General features: G+C 33.9%; 1 protein-coding gene across 1 annotated transcript in view; it reads right to left on the reverse strand.

The window, feature by feature from the left end:
* Window positions 1–285: 285 nt before the first annotated feature.
* Window positions 286–13,995, reverse strand: part of PXDN (peroxidasin) — a 99,079-nt gene continuing 85,369 nt past the window's right edge. Inside the window, exons 20-23 of the mRNA XM_068406431.1 lie at window positions 8,095–8,215; window positions 5,498–5,630; window positions 3,872–3,985; window positions 286–3,225 (exon numbers count right to left, since the gene is read on the reverse strand). Of these exons, the coding sequence (XP_068262532.1) occupies window positions 3,103–3,225; window positions 3,872–3,985; window positions 5,498–5,630; window positions 8,095–8,215 (491 nt within the window). The 3' untranslated portion in view covers window positions 286–3,102. The remainder of the gene's footprint in view (window positions 3,226–3,871; window positions 3,986–5,497; window positions 5,631–8,094; window positions 8,216–13,995) is intronic.

A 13,995-nucleotide genomic window follows, 5' to 3' on the forward strand; every position in this document is an offset into this window, starting at 1 on the left:
TTTCTGAGTCTACATGTATTTTTTTTCCCATCATCTAGAAGAGAACAGTGAATAGATACTTTTTAATTCTATGTGTCATATTATTAAAGAACCTACTGAATCTACATGATTCATTAGCTCATTGTTTAGTTCTCAGAAATGGAGTCCTGATCATGACAATCCTGCAGAAGATAAGTAATATGGATCTTTGATAAAAGCCTACACACTGGAATCTTCCGCAAATAATCTAAACAATACAAGTATCGAGAAGAAATCACTTGGAATTTATTTGGAAATGTGGCCCATTTTATTTTAACTGAAAAGCATTCATTATACAGTGCAAACAGTTCTTTGGTAAATTTACTGATTAAAATAAAAACAACAAAGACTTTGTTTTAGGTAACACTAAAAAAGAAAATAAATATGTAAAATTGCAACATATTACAGCAATATTCTCACAGTGGATACTGAGGAAATGGTCAGCTAGCCGTTGGCCACTGTTTCAGAAATATTAAAATTGATGCTGATTCTGCAGACACTGCAATAGAACTGCATTAGTACAACCCATGACTTACATTTTAAACTGTGGATAAAGACCTGTTTTTCCTGAATGGTTTATAATCAGACGGATGGCAGAAAATAACTCAATATTACACTTGTTTAAGCATATCCAGACTCCTAAGCCCATTTTACATACCATATGAATAAACAGTGCACAATGAAGAAAACCTCCCACTTTACTCTGGAGGCTGGAGACAAGGAACAATCAGATATAAGGTACTATTTTATCATGTATAAATGGAAACTCTCTTCTCCTATAAGCAGAAATCTTGAGAAAGTTCATTTAATATAAAATTGGAATAAAAGAATGCAAGTAGTAACCAGGTGGATGTATTACTGACTTATTTAACTGTTTAGACAGTTAAATTACATTTGGTTTAGCTCCGCAATCCTTCCTCTTTGAGGAATTCCTGCTATAGGTCAATGGGAGTTCCATCTGAGTTGGAATTACAGGACGAGCCATGTGGTTTGGACTCTCAACAAAAGTCAACAAAATATCAGAGTATCAAAGAAATACAGGAATAATAACCTCTAGGAACCTTATGATACTCAAACTTGCTCGCCACACACAATTTCTAAAAGTATTAACACAGAAAATCACATAAGTCAAAACATTGTATATAAAATCAATTAAAATATTCTTAAAAATATAAATTGTAGTTCCACGTGTACCTCTACCACACATCTTTAACACACCACTCACATGTACATATTGCTCCTACCATAGTATGAAACAAGTTTCTGTAGTAAGCTTTAAAGATATACCAAAGTTTGAATGTGTGCCACGGTATTTGTTTATCAAATTAGAAATTATTAATGTTAGTAATCAGAGAAATTATGTGCCAAAATATTATAGTGGAACTCATATTGCTGTGCTAGGTTAGTTATTAGACAGATATTTGATCTACCATGCAATAATTAAGTATTTGGACTGTTTACATAATCTGAAATGTTTAAGATGAGAATGTTTAATTTTGGGCAGATTACTTTGATACCCAAATCACTGTTCCCTAAATTTGAACAACAAACTCAGAAGACAGTGAACTATATGACTAAAAAAGAGCTCTGGTTCTAGTTAGTCCTGACTTAGGACTTAAGTTCAGAGCGATAAATTCTAACATATTAAGTATTCAGGGAGAGAATCAATTCTGAATAAACACACAAAAAGCTGTAAAATGAGGTATGATAGTTGTCCTTCACTGAATATAATATATAATTCCTGGTCAAAAATATGCATTTTTTATTCTAAAAAGTACATAACTTTGAAATGCTAGTGTAGACATATACTCTATAATGTTAAACATTTATTAAATGGGAAATAAAGTCCATTGGCAGACCATTTTTAACATGAATGATAAAAATATTGAGGTAAAAATATATATGCATCAGATGAAACTGGAAAAAAAACCTAAAAAATCAAATACCTTGTCAGAAAAAGTAGTCAATCCACAATTAATCATGACGCTTGATTTTGATTATTCTTTTTTTTTCAACAAACAGTGCCACAATATATTCAGGAACATATGTCTATTGACAAGATGCACAACGAATCAGTAGGAATCTTTGTATACAAAATGGCATGTGACGTCTTTTCACATTTTCAAAACAGGGCCACACAAATACATGAGCTGATGTGGGATCAAGAGAAGCATGCTTTAAAACTGGACTGAATGGTCATGTTACAATGATTTAAAATATATGAAACAAAAAAAAAAAGAGTTGCCAAGCAATTACATATGTTTTGACAAAAAGGATTATGTTCATTTTAAGATCAAATGCTACTCTGTCATTTATGTCTTCTTAGAATGAGGAACACTGTCAATTACATCTGTAATATACATTCAATTGCTTTTTGTATCTTCCAATTACATGTATTTATATTTCCTTACTAATTCTAGCTTTTTTGGTTTGAAAATTTTGATTAATTTTGCTCCTTGAATTAATGAAAGGATGTTGAAAGCTGTCATGTAGTTTTCTTTATTTCCTTGCTACCCCAGATACAGAAATGATAGTGTGATTCACTGTCACGCAAGAACTTCCACACATAGGTGGGTTTGCAGAAACTGGCCCTCTACGGCATTGCTTTGGGCACAGTGACCTTGTGTTTTCCTTTTCCCTGCATTTACTAAGTAATAACAAAGAGCTAAATATCAAGTCAGACTGGTACTGGAAAGGGATAGTAAACTTTTAATGTTGCTAATTAAAGACAGGAAACAAAGTGTTCATTTTAGAGTAAGTCTTAAGCCCATCATTTTGGGTACCTAAAACTACCTGACAGTGTTCTTTTAAAGTAGCACCAGTTTGAATTTGTCTAACCTGAGAAGTTTAACACACAATTAACTTCGACCTGTTTGCTAATTTCCCTTTCGTTAATTTTTGCATTGTGATTACCTTCATGGGTAGAAAATAAAATGATACATTATGTTACACTGTTACAGCACCATTAGAATGTTGTAAATCTTGATTTATTGCTGTTGTTAAGACTGTAGTTACCTGTTTTTGCCATCAGCAGGCATTGATATGATTTGAGGAGTATGCACCCTAAATTCTTAAAAAGCAGACTTATGGCTTCTTTTTATTAATACTTTGTTTTAAGCAGACTGGACAGCAGTCTCCTTTAACCTTCACAGGCGCTTTGCAGTCAGCTGGCGGGCACGATTCTACAAAACAGGTAATCTGACCAACCTGTGTCAGGCAAAAAAGTGACAAAACCAGAACACATTTAGCTACATTTTCCAAACAAGAAATACATTTTTCATATCATTGAAGAACATGTTTTCATTCATCCTCTTTAAGATCCTGGCTACTAAGATTAACTCCACATAGTTTATTTCAGCATAAACTACTACTGAGAAGGCTCTTTGTATTATACCATCTTTAATGGAGCAGTATACCATTTTATCTAAAGTTCAGTCATGAAACTCTGGGATACTACGTACCGACATATTTCTTTAACTACCCTTTTTAAAATTCACCATGATTGATAAAAGAAAATGAAAATCTAGCACTAAGGTAGACGAGCTTTTATTATTTTTATGCATTTTAGTAGACTTTTTCAAGGAGTCTCTTACTTCACAGTTAATGTTGCCAGTACAACTATACACCAATGAAAATGGAAATATAATAAAAGTATATAAAGGCTGGATTGAAAACTGGTGTCAAGGGCAGGGATATCTGAACAATATAATTTTTTGCACCAAATAACTGAAGGTCCATAAAAAAAAAATTAGCAACTATTACCTACAAATTATCAGACACCAAACTGGAACTGCTGTTTTAGAAGCAGAACCTAATATAATTTCTATCTCAAAATGGATTTTCACATACTTACTTTGCATTCACACACAGTACAAGGGTCCCTTTTCCAGGTTTCATTGCTGGAATATGATTTACCCTTTTCATCAGTGCAATCAGTTTTACTGAGGCGAGATTCAAGTTTTTTTATCTGAAAATATTAAAAAAAATTAATACTTGATTCAAAGAACAATTTTTATTTGTGCAAGGTATTCTCTCTTTTCTCTTATGCTACATAATCCATGATAAATACTTGTCTGGGTTTTCTTTCTCACTACTTAGTTTTCATAACGCTAAAAGATTGGAAACAGGTAATATGTATGGAAACAAACTTTCAAAAGAAAACTAACAGAAGATACATCTTTCCCACCATTTTTTCCTTAATGATGAAAAAGGGGTTATATGATTAATTTATCTTGCTGATTGTGTGCTTCTTGGGAACAGTAACTAGGAAGGCACAATTTTTAACAATCCCTCAGTCTTTTTTACATCCAAAAAAGACAGAAGAACTGACTGAAATGCAGTAAGTCTTAAACACAGTGTTTCCACTGTCAAAATAGGAGCATTGAAGATGAGCAGAACAGTGACTAAGTAATACCATCAAAGATGGAATCAAGTTATTATCACAGAATCATACAGTCCAACCATTAACCTAACACTACCAAGTCAACCACTAAACAATACCCCTAAGCACCACATCTACTAGTCTTTTAAATACCTCCAGGGATGGTGACTCCACCACCTCCCTGGGCAGCCTGTTCCAATGCTTGATAACCCTTTCTGTGAAGAAATTTTTCCTGATATCCAATCTAAACCTCCCATGGCACAACTTGGCCATTTCCTCTCGTTCTCTCACTTGTTACCTGGGAGAAGAGACTGACACCCACCTTGTTACAACCTCCTTTGAGGTAGTTGTATAGAGCAATAAGGTCTCCCCTGAGTCTCCTTTTCTGCAGGCTAAAAAACCCCAGTTCCCTCAGCCGCTCCTCATAAGACTTGTTCTCTAGACCCTTCACCAGCTGTGTTGCCCTTCTTATGCAAATAAATATATGATTCATATCTACAAATTTCATGGAAAAGCTGCTCTGATGGAACTTAACTATTCTAGGGAAACATTTTGGCCTACTTTGGATTTGTCTGTCCTGTATGGTATACATTTTTAAAACTGAATTCCACTATGGCTGAGTTATTCTGAATAAAGAATTTATTTATGCCACATCGTAGAAGTCTTCTCTAAGTGATCTAGATCTTAACTATGTTTACAGTTGCAGTCTCGCATATTACTTCTTATGAAGTCTACATTTTAATCATAGTTTTACACAGATTCTACACATTTCAGATAGAAAAAAAAAAGATTTTACTAACTTCACGGCCAAATTTTTAGAGAAAGACTAATCCTATGTTTAGTATACAATGGCTACACAAGGCTTTAGGTTCAAAAGTCAAGCGGGTCTAATTGTAGAATATTTCAATATGATTTAAAAAGAACATAGAAATAAAGAATAATAACACACCATGTTCTGTGTTGTGTTTTGTTTGAGAGACTATGTGGTGGTTTTTGGTTGCAGTGGATGTCTAAATATTAAAAACATAAGAGGAGTGATGTTAGGAAAACATGATACATTAAATCTACATTTAGAAACTATCCATTATAGCACCTTACCTGGTTTCTGAGGCTTGAAATAGTTTTTTGCATTTCCAAAACAAATTCTTTGAAGTCATTCATTGCAGGCATGTTTGTATTTTCATTAGATGCTGATGTGGCATTACGAAAATATTTACTCTGTTTCACAGAACTGCAACAAATGAATGCCAAGTCAGGGTACTAATCTAACTCATTTTTATTTGGCCAGATATTTTAGGACACTTAGCAAAAAATGCAGAAGAAGAGCAACCAACAAATGTAGGAACTGTATGAACCATAACAGCATGAGACCCACGGGTGCTGAAGACAGACTCAGATCAGGTGAGCTGTCGATTACTGTTAATATAGCAACAGCGTATTTCTTCTACTTAGAAAAATAATGCATGTATTTCATGCAGGGGGAACACAAAGTTGTCATCAGTGACACTGCAGAGCATCACCTTAAATTCACTGGGAAATCTCTTGAGCCTCCAATACGAAAGCAGACAAAAGTCAGTCTTAAAAAATGTTACTTCCAAACATGAAACTCGTATTTCGCATTCAGATTCATAGGTTCTCCCTCTATATGATCACTAGAAAAACGTGTATTTAAAGAAATATGACCTTAAAAAGAAAAAATATGGTTTTCACAAACAAATGAGAAGTACTTTTAGATATGAACATATTCCCATGTCCCATTTTAACTAACATTTGAAATCAATATTGATTATCGTACACAAAATCTAGAGTCTTTTATCTATAGCACTTTCCAGTTGATATCTGAGAAGAGATGTACAACACTAAAAATGTTTATCAATTCAATCCGTTGATGGGAAACAGTTATCGAAGGAACTGTCCATAACTAACAATATGTTATTTGGCACCACTTAAAAAACATGTATTCAAAAACAAGGATAACACTAATAATTACGTCACCTATTACATTAAGATCCTTGAATCCATACAAGCATTCTTATTTTGTTAGCGTGTCTTCTCCAGAGCTAAGGGACACCCAAAGAATGAACTGGCAAAGAAATCCTCTCTCATATAATAGGGCTCATGATTTATAATCTTTCTGCATAAATTAAAACAGCACTTATTGGCAGGTGTTCAAGCTACTTAGTTTCCCACAGTTTTTCATCTAAGTTAAGGAAAAAGAACTCTAAATAACATAACATGCCAAAATTCAAGTAAACCAGCTGCTATTGTACAAAAAAAAAGTTTAATCTTCCCCACCTGCTCAAGTTATTGAAAATGAGAAGGAAAAAATGGAGAAAAAAATGTTACTGCCACAAATGCAATTTAAATACAACAATGAGCATGAGAACTGATGAGAATGTTAAAGGACAGAGGTTGCTTTAGCTTTATTTATGCTATAAATAAACAATTATAAATTTACTATTTTGTAGTCCTAATTAGTAATTGGACTGTTGTAGATTTTTGAGCTTCACTTCTGAAACAGTCAAACAGGAAGTTAACGAAAACAAGCTGCTTCTCAGATATAAGCGTTTATTTTTTCTTGCTTTCATTTTTAATTCAACCCTTCTACAGTTTTAGAATTATGGGACTAGCATCTTTAAAAAGTGAATTGCTGTTCTGTAAATTTAAAAACTTCTAATAGTTCACTTGCAAAGACAGACAAAACATCCTTCTTCAATGATTACTTCAAAGGAACCTTTCTTTTTCTATTGTCTATAGGTGAGCTTATACTTAGCTGCTGTCTTCTCTTGTCTAAAATCCTAAACACCTAAAGGCTTTGTTACTTCAGGACAGCTCCTATCAGTTAAGTGAAATATAATGGTGGTGTTTCTTCAGTGCTATAACAACCACATGAGTATTTGAAATAAATACTTAAATAAATTTACCTGTCTACATATCTGTCTAGCCGCTTTCCTTGCCATAGTGAGTAGACTCTGCCTGGTCGTCTCAGTCAAGTAGATAATTTTATTGGTTAAAAGAACACATGCTATATGGAAAGAGCTATAATTCAAGAAAGTCTCAAATTCACACATCATGAAGGATGTTCCCAAGAAATGTTTGGTCTGAGCAGAACTCATTTCGTTTCACTAATTCATAGATAAGTCTTGATACCCTGGAAATTGCAGGGACCCTGTGCAGTTTATTATTTGTGACTGACATTGTAATTTACTTCCTTGCTACAGTATTTTGAGGATTAGGGAGTTATAAACAACATTGTCTGTAGCACTCCTGTTCTCCATTCCTGCTCTGAGTATTTTGGTACTAGAAGCAATCCCTACTATTATCACAAATTTTTATGCTAGTGTTATCAACACTGAGTTTCCTCCTATAGAAGGAAATAATTTAGTTAGGTTACTGCAGGCACAGTAGGAATGTGAGATTCCAAATCCCCCAAATTACGCTTCATTACTGAATTTTTTCACTAAAAGCACAAAAAGAACAAAAGCACTATACTGTTTCACTTCCAAAAGGTCTTACACAAATCTGAGCTTGAAAAAAAAAGTGGTTTACTGTTAGCAGATATGCAGAAGTGTCAGAATGAAATACATCAATCATAAACTTGAGAAAGCAGACACTGGAAAAAAGTGGTATGCACTTACAAAAAAATCATTTGGTTTCATTCCATTTTGAAAACAAAACAAAAAAACAAATCTCACCTTACTGTTTTGGACATTTTCATTTTCTTCAAAGGCTTGTCCTCCTGAAAGCTGTAATCAAGAGAACGTCTTCCCCGAAAGTGATACGAAAATGCATTAAACTGTCCTCTAGTTCTACAGTCTGAAATTAGACCAGAAATTCTACATTATAAACTACAGCATAATTTAGCAGTTATAATATTAATATGGTTTTATAGTGTCTTCTGAATTGGAAAAGGAAATTCATACATTCAGTCTGATCCTTCTGAAATCAGTTTGATGGCAGCTGAATATGTCTCAGCGATACAACATTTAAGCCAGCTGGATACAGAAAATTTTATTATTCACAGACCAGCTTTTTGGTATGAAACAAAGGAATAAAGATTATTTTCACAAATAGATCAGCGCTACTTTAACTATTCTTTTCACTTCTGAAATTTCCACTCTCTCGGATTTCAATTATTTTCTACTTTTGGAATGGAGTACTTACATATGGAGGAAAACAATGACAGAGAAAACAGCCTGTTGCTTTCTCATCTATTCCAGGCATTATTATTAGCTATTTTTGGCATCTGAAAGAGAATCTTTAATTAAATCCCGGAGAACATTTGCAGACTGACTTTATTGGTTGACCAGCCCTATTTCCAAATTTGAGGGATTTGAAGATGTCACCCGTCACTTAGACCCTAAGACACTTTCCACCGTAAAGTGAAAATATCAAGCCTGAGAATAATCATGACAGAAATCTTCTAAGATCCTAAGAGGACACCTCACAGGATGAAATGTCTTTCCTTTGGTTCACTTTATTCAGCCTTCCAAACACAGTGAGTATTTGGAAGGAGTCCCATTTAAAAAAGAAAAGGAAAACAAAACAAAGCTGGAACAGCACTTTGGAGAGGAGACAATGAGAAAATAGAAGCTTTCTCATTTCTGTTCACAGAAGCTTCAAAACAAAAAGTTATAATGGGCCAAGCTGCAGCAGTAACCAACAGCATGTTCAACTGTTAGAAGCAAAGAGTCTGCTAAGAAAACAGAAAGGAAAGCTGAAACACATAATCCCATGGACATATCCCAGCTAAGCCTGGTATTAGCAGAATGAGCCATGAAAGTAACTGAACAGGGAAAGAAGTCATTTTCCCTAAATTTTCTCAGAAAGTCAATAACATTTTATAAAGTATTTTTCTGGAATTTAGCAGTAGCTAGATCAAATACCTAAAGTATTAACACATATTATTGCACAAGTTTCAAGTCAATAAAAGAGCCTCAAAACACTGTTGAACTGAGCAACTTGAGAAACATGTAAAGTTGCTCTGTGATTATACAAAAATATCTTGGACTACTTATAATTGTATTGGACTTTTACTTAAATTAGACTATTACAATTTCCCTGTTAAGAAAAACTTAGTTTGTCCATGGCTTAATATCAACTTAGATAGAAAAAAAAAAAAGACTGACAAAAAAAAAAAGTACTGATTTTCAGTTCAAAAACAATACCTACAGATCATTCTTAAACACAATTTATCCACACAATTCTCCTTTCCTTTTCTTTCCTTGCAACTTGTCCCATTCTTGCGTAAATTTATTACCTTCCTCCTATAATAACAGCACCACCAAAGAACTAGAGGATATTTACTGCCAACATATTGTTCATACTTCTTGTGTGTTCTGCTGTTTCTCACACAATCTCCTTGCTGCCCACTCAGAAACTAAGCTCTTTCAGACGAGAACAGACCGCTGTGTCCGTAAGATGCTTGGCATGAAGGCATTTTTGGTCACGCTTAGACACTTCTATATTTAGTATGGTGAGAAAAGCGGCCACACTCTGAAGGGCCACTGGAAAAAAGAACTAGTTTTTCAGAGGAATTTTTTTCTTATAGCAATTTGTTGCTTAAAGTTTCCCGGAGTGTCACAGAAATTCTAGTTTCTCTTGGAAGCAATTTATGAAAGGTTTCTGCTATCCTCCTTTGTTTAATAACTGCTAAGGTCATATCACATAATATAGATGATTTTTTTTTGGTACAATAACACAATGGCCCTTTGTTTTTTTATTCCTAGGCTGGTTTTTAGAAACAAAGGTCTGAAATCCTGGGAAGGTTTTATCACCTTAAACTGGTAAATATGAGAACCATATGTTCAGTGGCAGCTTCAAGTACACAGACCTGACATTTCTGTAGTTTTTAAGACTCAAATATCTCAACTTGCCAAACGAACAACTCTTGTTCTTGGTTTCTGTTTCAGGCACGAGGAAGAGGACTGTCACTGCTGAGAGGTGCAGGACAGAATCCTCTAGCTTTCAGAAAGCCTAAACTAAGCAGTTTATATCTTTTTTGTTGTTGTTATTTAAGGAAGAATACCTTAGCAGTAGTAGTAAATGAGAAAAAATGAGCCTAAAATTCTGCTTTTTTCAGCCTACCTAAAATTTCCCCAAATTAGCTATACCCAGTCCAATTCATTTTCTGCACAAAAACTGAATGTTTAAAAGCAACCTAAGAATTCTTTTTCCCTATGTATATTTTCTTCCAGAAGCTAGGTATTGTTACACTGCAAGTGTCAAGATAATCCATTTGTATATGGAAGCCATCTTCACATCTTCAGAAAATCCTGTTTCCCACAAGGTTTTAAAAATGCATCTATAATGTAAACTGGATAGAAAAAACCCTGACATTTAGGGGTTTTTCTCAAAATCTGGGTCAAGGAGAATTAATCTAACAGTAGATTAAACCAAAACAAGTTGAGAGACTAAGGAAATGTGAAGAAAAGCACATATAATGTAACTATTGCTTCCATTTGATAATACTTCAATTCTCTGAGATTTATTGTAGTGAATTAAGTTGCTGTTACTTTAAGCATTTTTATGTATCTAAGGACTCCTAGTCGTGCCAGTGGGAGCAGTAAAAGGGAGGAGAAACACTGAAAATGTCTGAAATGTCAGAAGATTTTTTTGAGTAGATGTTTTCACAACGTAGGAAAAAGACTTTTCACCCCAAATGAAGCCTCGGCTCAAAATCGCTGGTTTTGTTATTGCTAAATAGGCCACATCCCTTCACATTACACTGCACTTATTCATTTCTTCTGTTAAGTAAGACTTTCTAACAAATGATAAATTAAATAGCTGTAAAAAATGTAATATGTTGGTATAAAATCCAACAGTAACTTGCTCAGATTGGAACAGGTGCATTTTGCATAAACATTATTTAAACATCTGGACAAAAATAATGGTATAGAAGGTAGAAGATAAAGTTGCAACCTAGACTGTCATCTCCCAGCTGATATACTGGGGAATTCTAATAATATATTCTCCGTAGTTGACCTCAAAGCTCAGAGACTGATGCTACCAAAACTAGAAGGCTCAGACATCATTGGGAAAGCAAATAACGAGATAATTTACAGAACATGACTATATAAATTGTTACTATATGGCTAATGATAGCCTAAAGACATTTAAAAACATATCATGTCTTTGTGATCTGAATAGGTTTTGGATGGCCTGCAGGAAGATAAAGGAGAACCATTAGGTTCTTGACACCAAGCCAAAGCAAATTCAACCTCCCCAGCAGAAAAATTAAGCACAACTACTAGTTAGAAAGTTTTGCAGATCAGAAACACGCATCTTTTGGAATATAAATATCAAACATCAGTGAGAAAAAATCATTTCAGGCAGACTGAAAATCCATGGAAATTTGAAAAGTAAGGATGCTAAGAACTGACCTGCCCATTAGACTGTGAAGGTATCAGTGTCTTAAAAAGGCATTAACATTCCACAGAGAAGAAGGAAATCCTCCAACTGCCTAGTTTTGCAGAAGTCACTAGACACCTCCAGTAGGATGCTTTCCTACCCATGTTTCCTTTACAGTCAATGGACATTGACATAGGAAGAGTCTGTAGTCTGAATCGTCCTCTAGACACATCTCTTTCTCTACTGTCTGCAGTGGGACTTTGACAGGCTGGGATCTTAGATCTGGGGACTCATTCAGGAGTTTGAGTTTAAACACAATGAATGACAGCCTGTTGCTTCCCTGTTGCTTTTCACTAGGGATGGCAACTACTAGCATGAGACCCCTGGTAGTAAAGACAAAGTTATGTATGTCATAGATTAAGTCTCCTTATTTTAAGTTTATGAATTAGAACTGTATTTTACTGATCACAGATACCTGAAAAAAGATAAAATATCCGTGTTTTGGATGAAATACAAATAAAAATACTGATTCTCTCAATAAAATTTGTAATCATACAGAAATGCTGATCTATATTAAGTGTACTTCTATTCAAAGGAAAAAGGATGTAATCCTTAAAATTACAGACCATGGAACTTTATTTTAGTAGCCTGGCATAGTCTGAATTGTTATTAAGCTAATAGGCACTGTCTTTAAATGTAAATTTAAATGTAAAAAGATATATTTGAATGTTGAAAGCAAAAATAAATATGACATGACAGAAGCAAACCACAAGATCTGTGTAAAGAGAAAATATGTTCAGGCATAAATTGCATCATTTTGGTATTTTGAAGAGTTCTTGCTAAACAATTTCCATTGTCACAAAAGATCTTGCAGTCTCACACTGAGACTGCTATGAACATTTTAAAATGTTAGTCTTCCACAGCATTTAGTGCTCAGCCCAGTGCTGCTTAGTATTACATATTTGGAGTAAAACCATGTTTCCATTTGAGCCAATATGTCTTTGCACCTAATTTCTAGTCTTTTTGGTTTTTTTACATAATTCATCTCACAAAAATATTTGGTGTAATATATAATGTAATATATTTGGCATAAATTTGCTTATAACTGAGGGAAGAGAGGTTTATCATTTCTATGTTTTAGGTTCAGAACTGATACACAAAGTCAGTGAGAGTAATCATGGAAGTGTACACTGAGTACTTTTTTTTTAAAAAAAAAGGTCTCTTTTTTTTGCACTAGAGAGACTGAAAAAAGCACCAAAAGTTTCTTGTTTGGAAAATCTGAAGCTTGGATGCTCTTTGTTCAAATAAAGAACTGCAGTAAATCTGCAGTAATTCCTCACCATCTCTGACAAGACAAAGAAAGGTACAAAGTGAAGAAAACCTGAAGAAAAACTTGTGTACCTCAGTGGAACCCCTTCTTTTTTCCACCATAAACTAGTAATTCTGTTGTATGATTCATTAACTGAAATCTAAAGGTAATCTGGTATTGTTATTATAAAAAGGAATAATGCTCTGCTTTGTAAGAAATAAATACTTGCTTTACTCAAGAAATCTAAGAAGTAGCTTTATGTAACTAAGAAGTTTTTCTATTCTTCATATGGAAAAGTATTTTGACTTGAACAAAAACAAGAAGGATAACAAAAACAGATGTGTTTTTTAACCAAGCTGAAACAGCTGAACATATGGGTCGCTTATTAAACATACATAAACTGCAATGAACAGTATTCTGTATTCTAAATTTTAACTTAGGATAATTTCAATTATAAATTAATTTCAATTTATAATTTAATCAATTTAATCACTAAATAAATCACAAGAATTTTAAATGTGGAGAATGGTTTAATTTTTTTTCTTTTAAATAATAAACAATAATAAAGTCAAAGAAACAAAAACCCAGAATGTACTTAACTTAAAGTAAATGCTGTTCCTGAATGCATGCTGTGTATGCCCCCCACCTCAGAGTAGTGGTGAGTCCCTTATGCCACAGAATGACAGAAATTTTTTAAATTAATCGCTTAAACCTGGATTCCCACAGAAAACATCACACCCATTCATCCACGCAAGAAAGCAGTTCAAGCCAAGTATACTTTGTTTTTTCTTCACTAACCTCTGCACAGACTTCAAAAGAGTTCAGAAGAAGGGGATACAGATGATAGGCAATTTTTTAAAGAACATTAGTTATTTAACCTTTCTTTTGCTTGGCAGTTGTCTAACTACTGCATCCAGCGATACTCTCTGGTAGTAAC

Source organism: Nyctibius grandis, chromosome 1 (genome assembly GCF_013368605.1).
Source record: "Nyctibius grandis isolate bNycGra1 chromosome 1, bNycGra1.pri, whole genome shotgun sequence".
Taxonomy (NCBI): domain Eukaryota; kingdom Metazoa; phylum Chordata; class Aves; order Nyctibiiformes; family Nyctibiidae; genus Nyctibius; species Nyctibius grandis.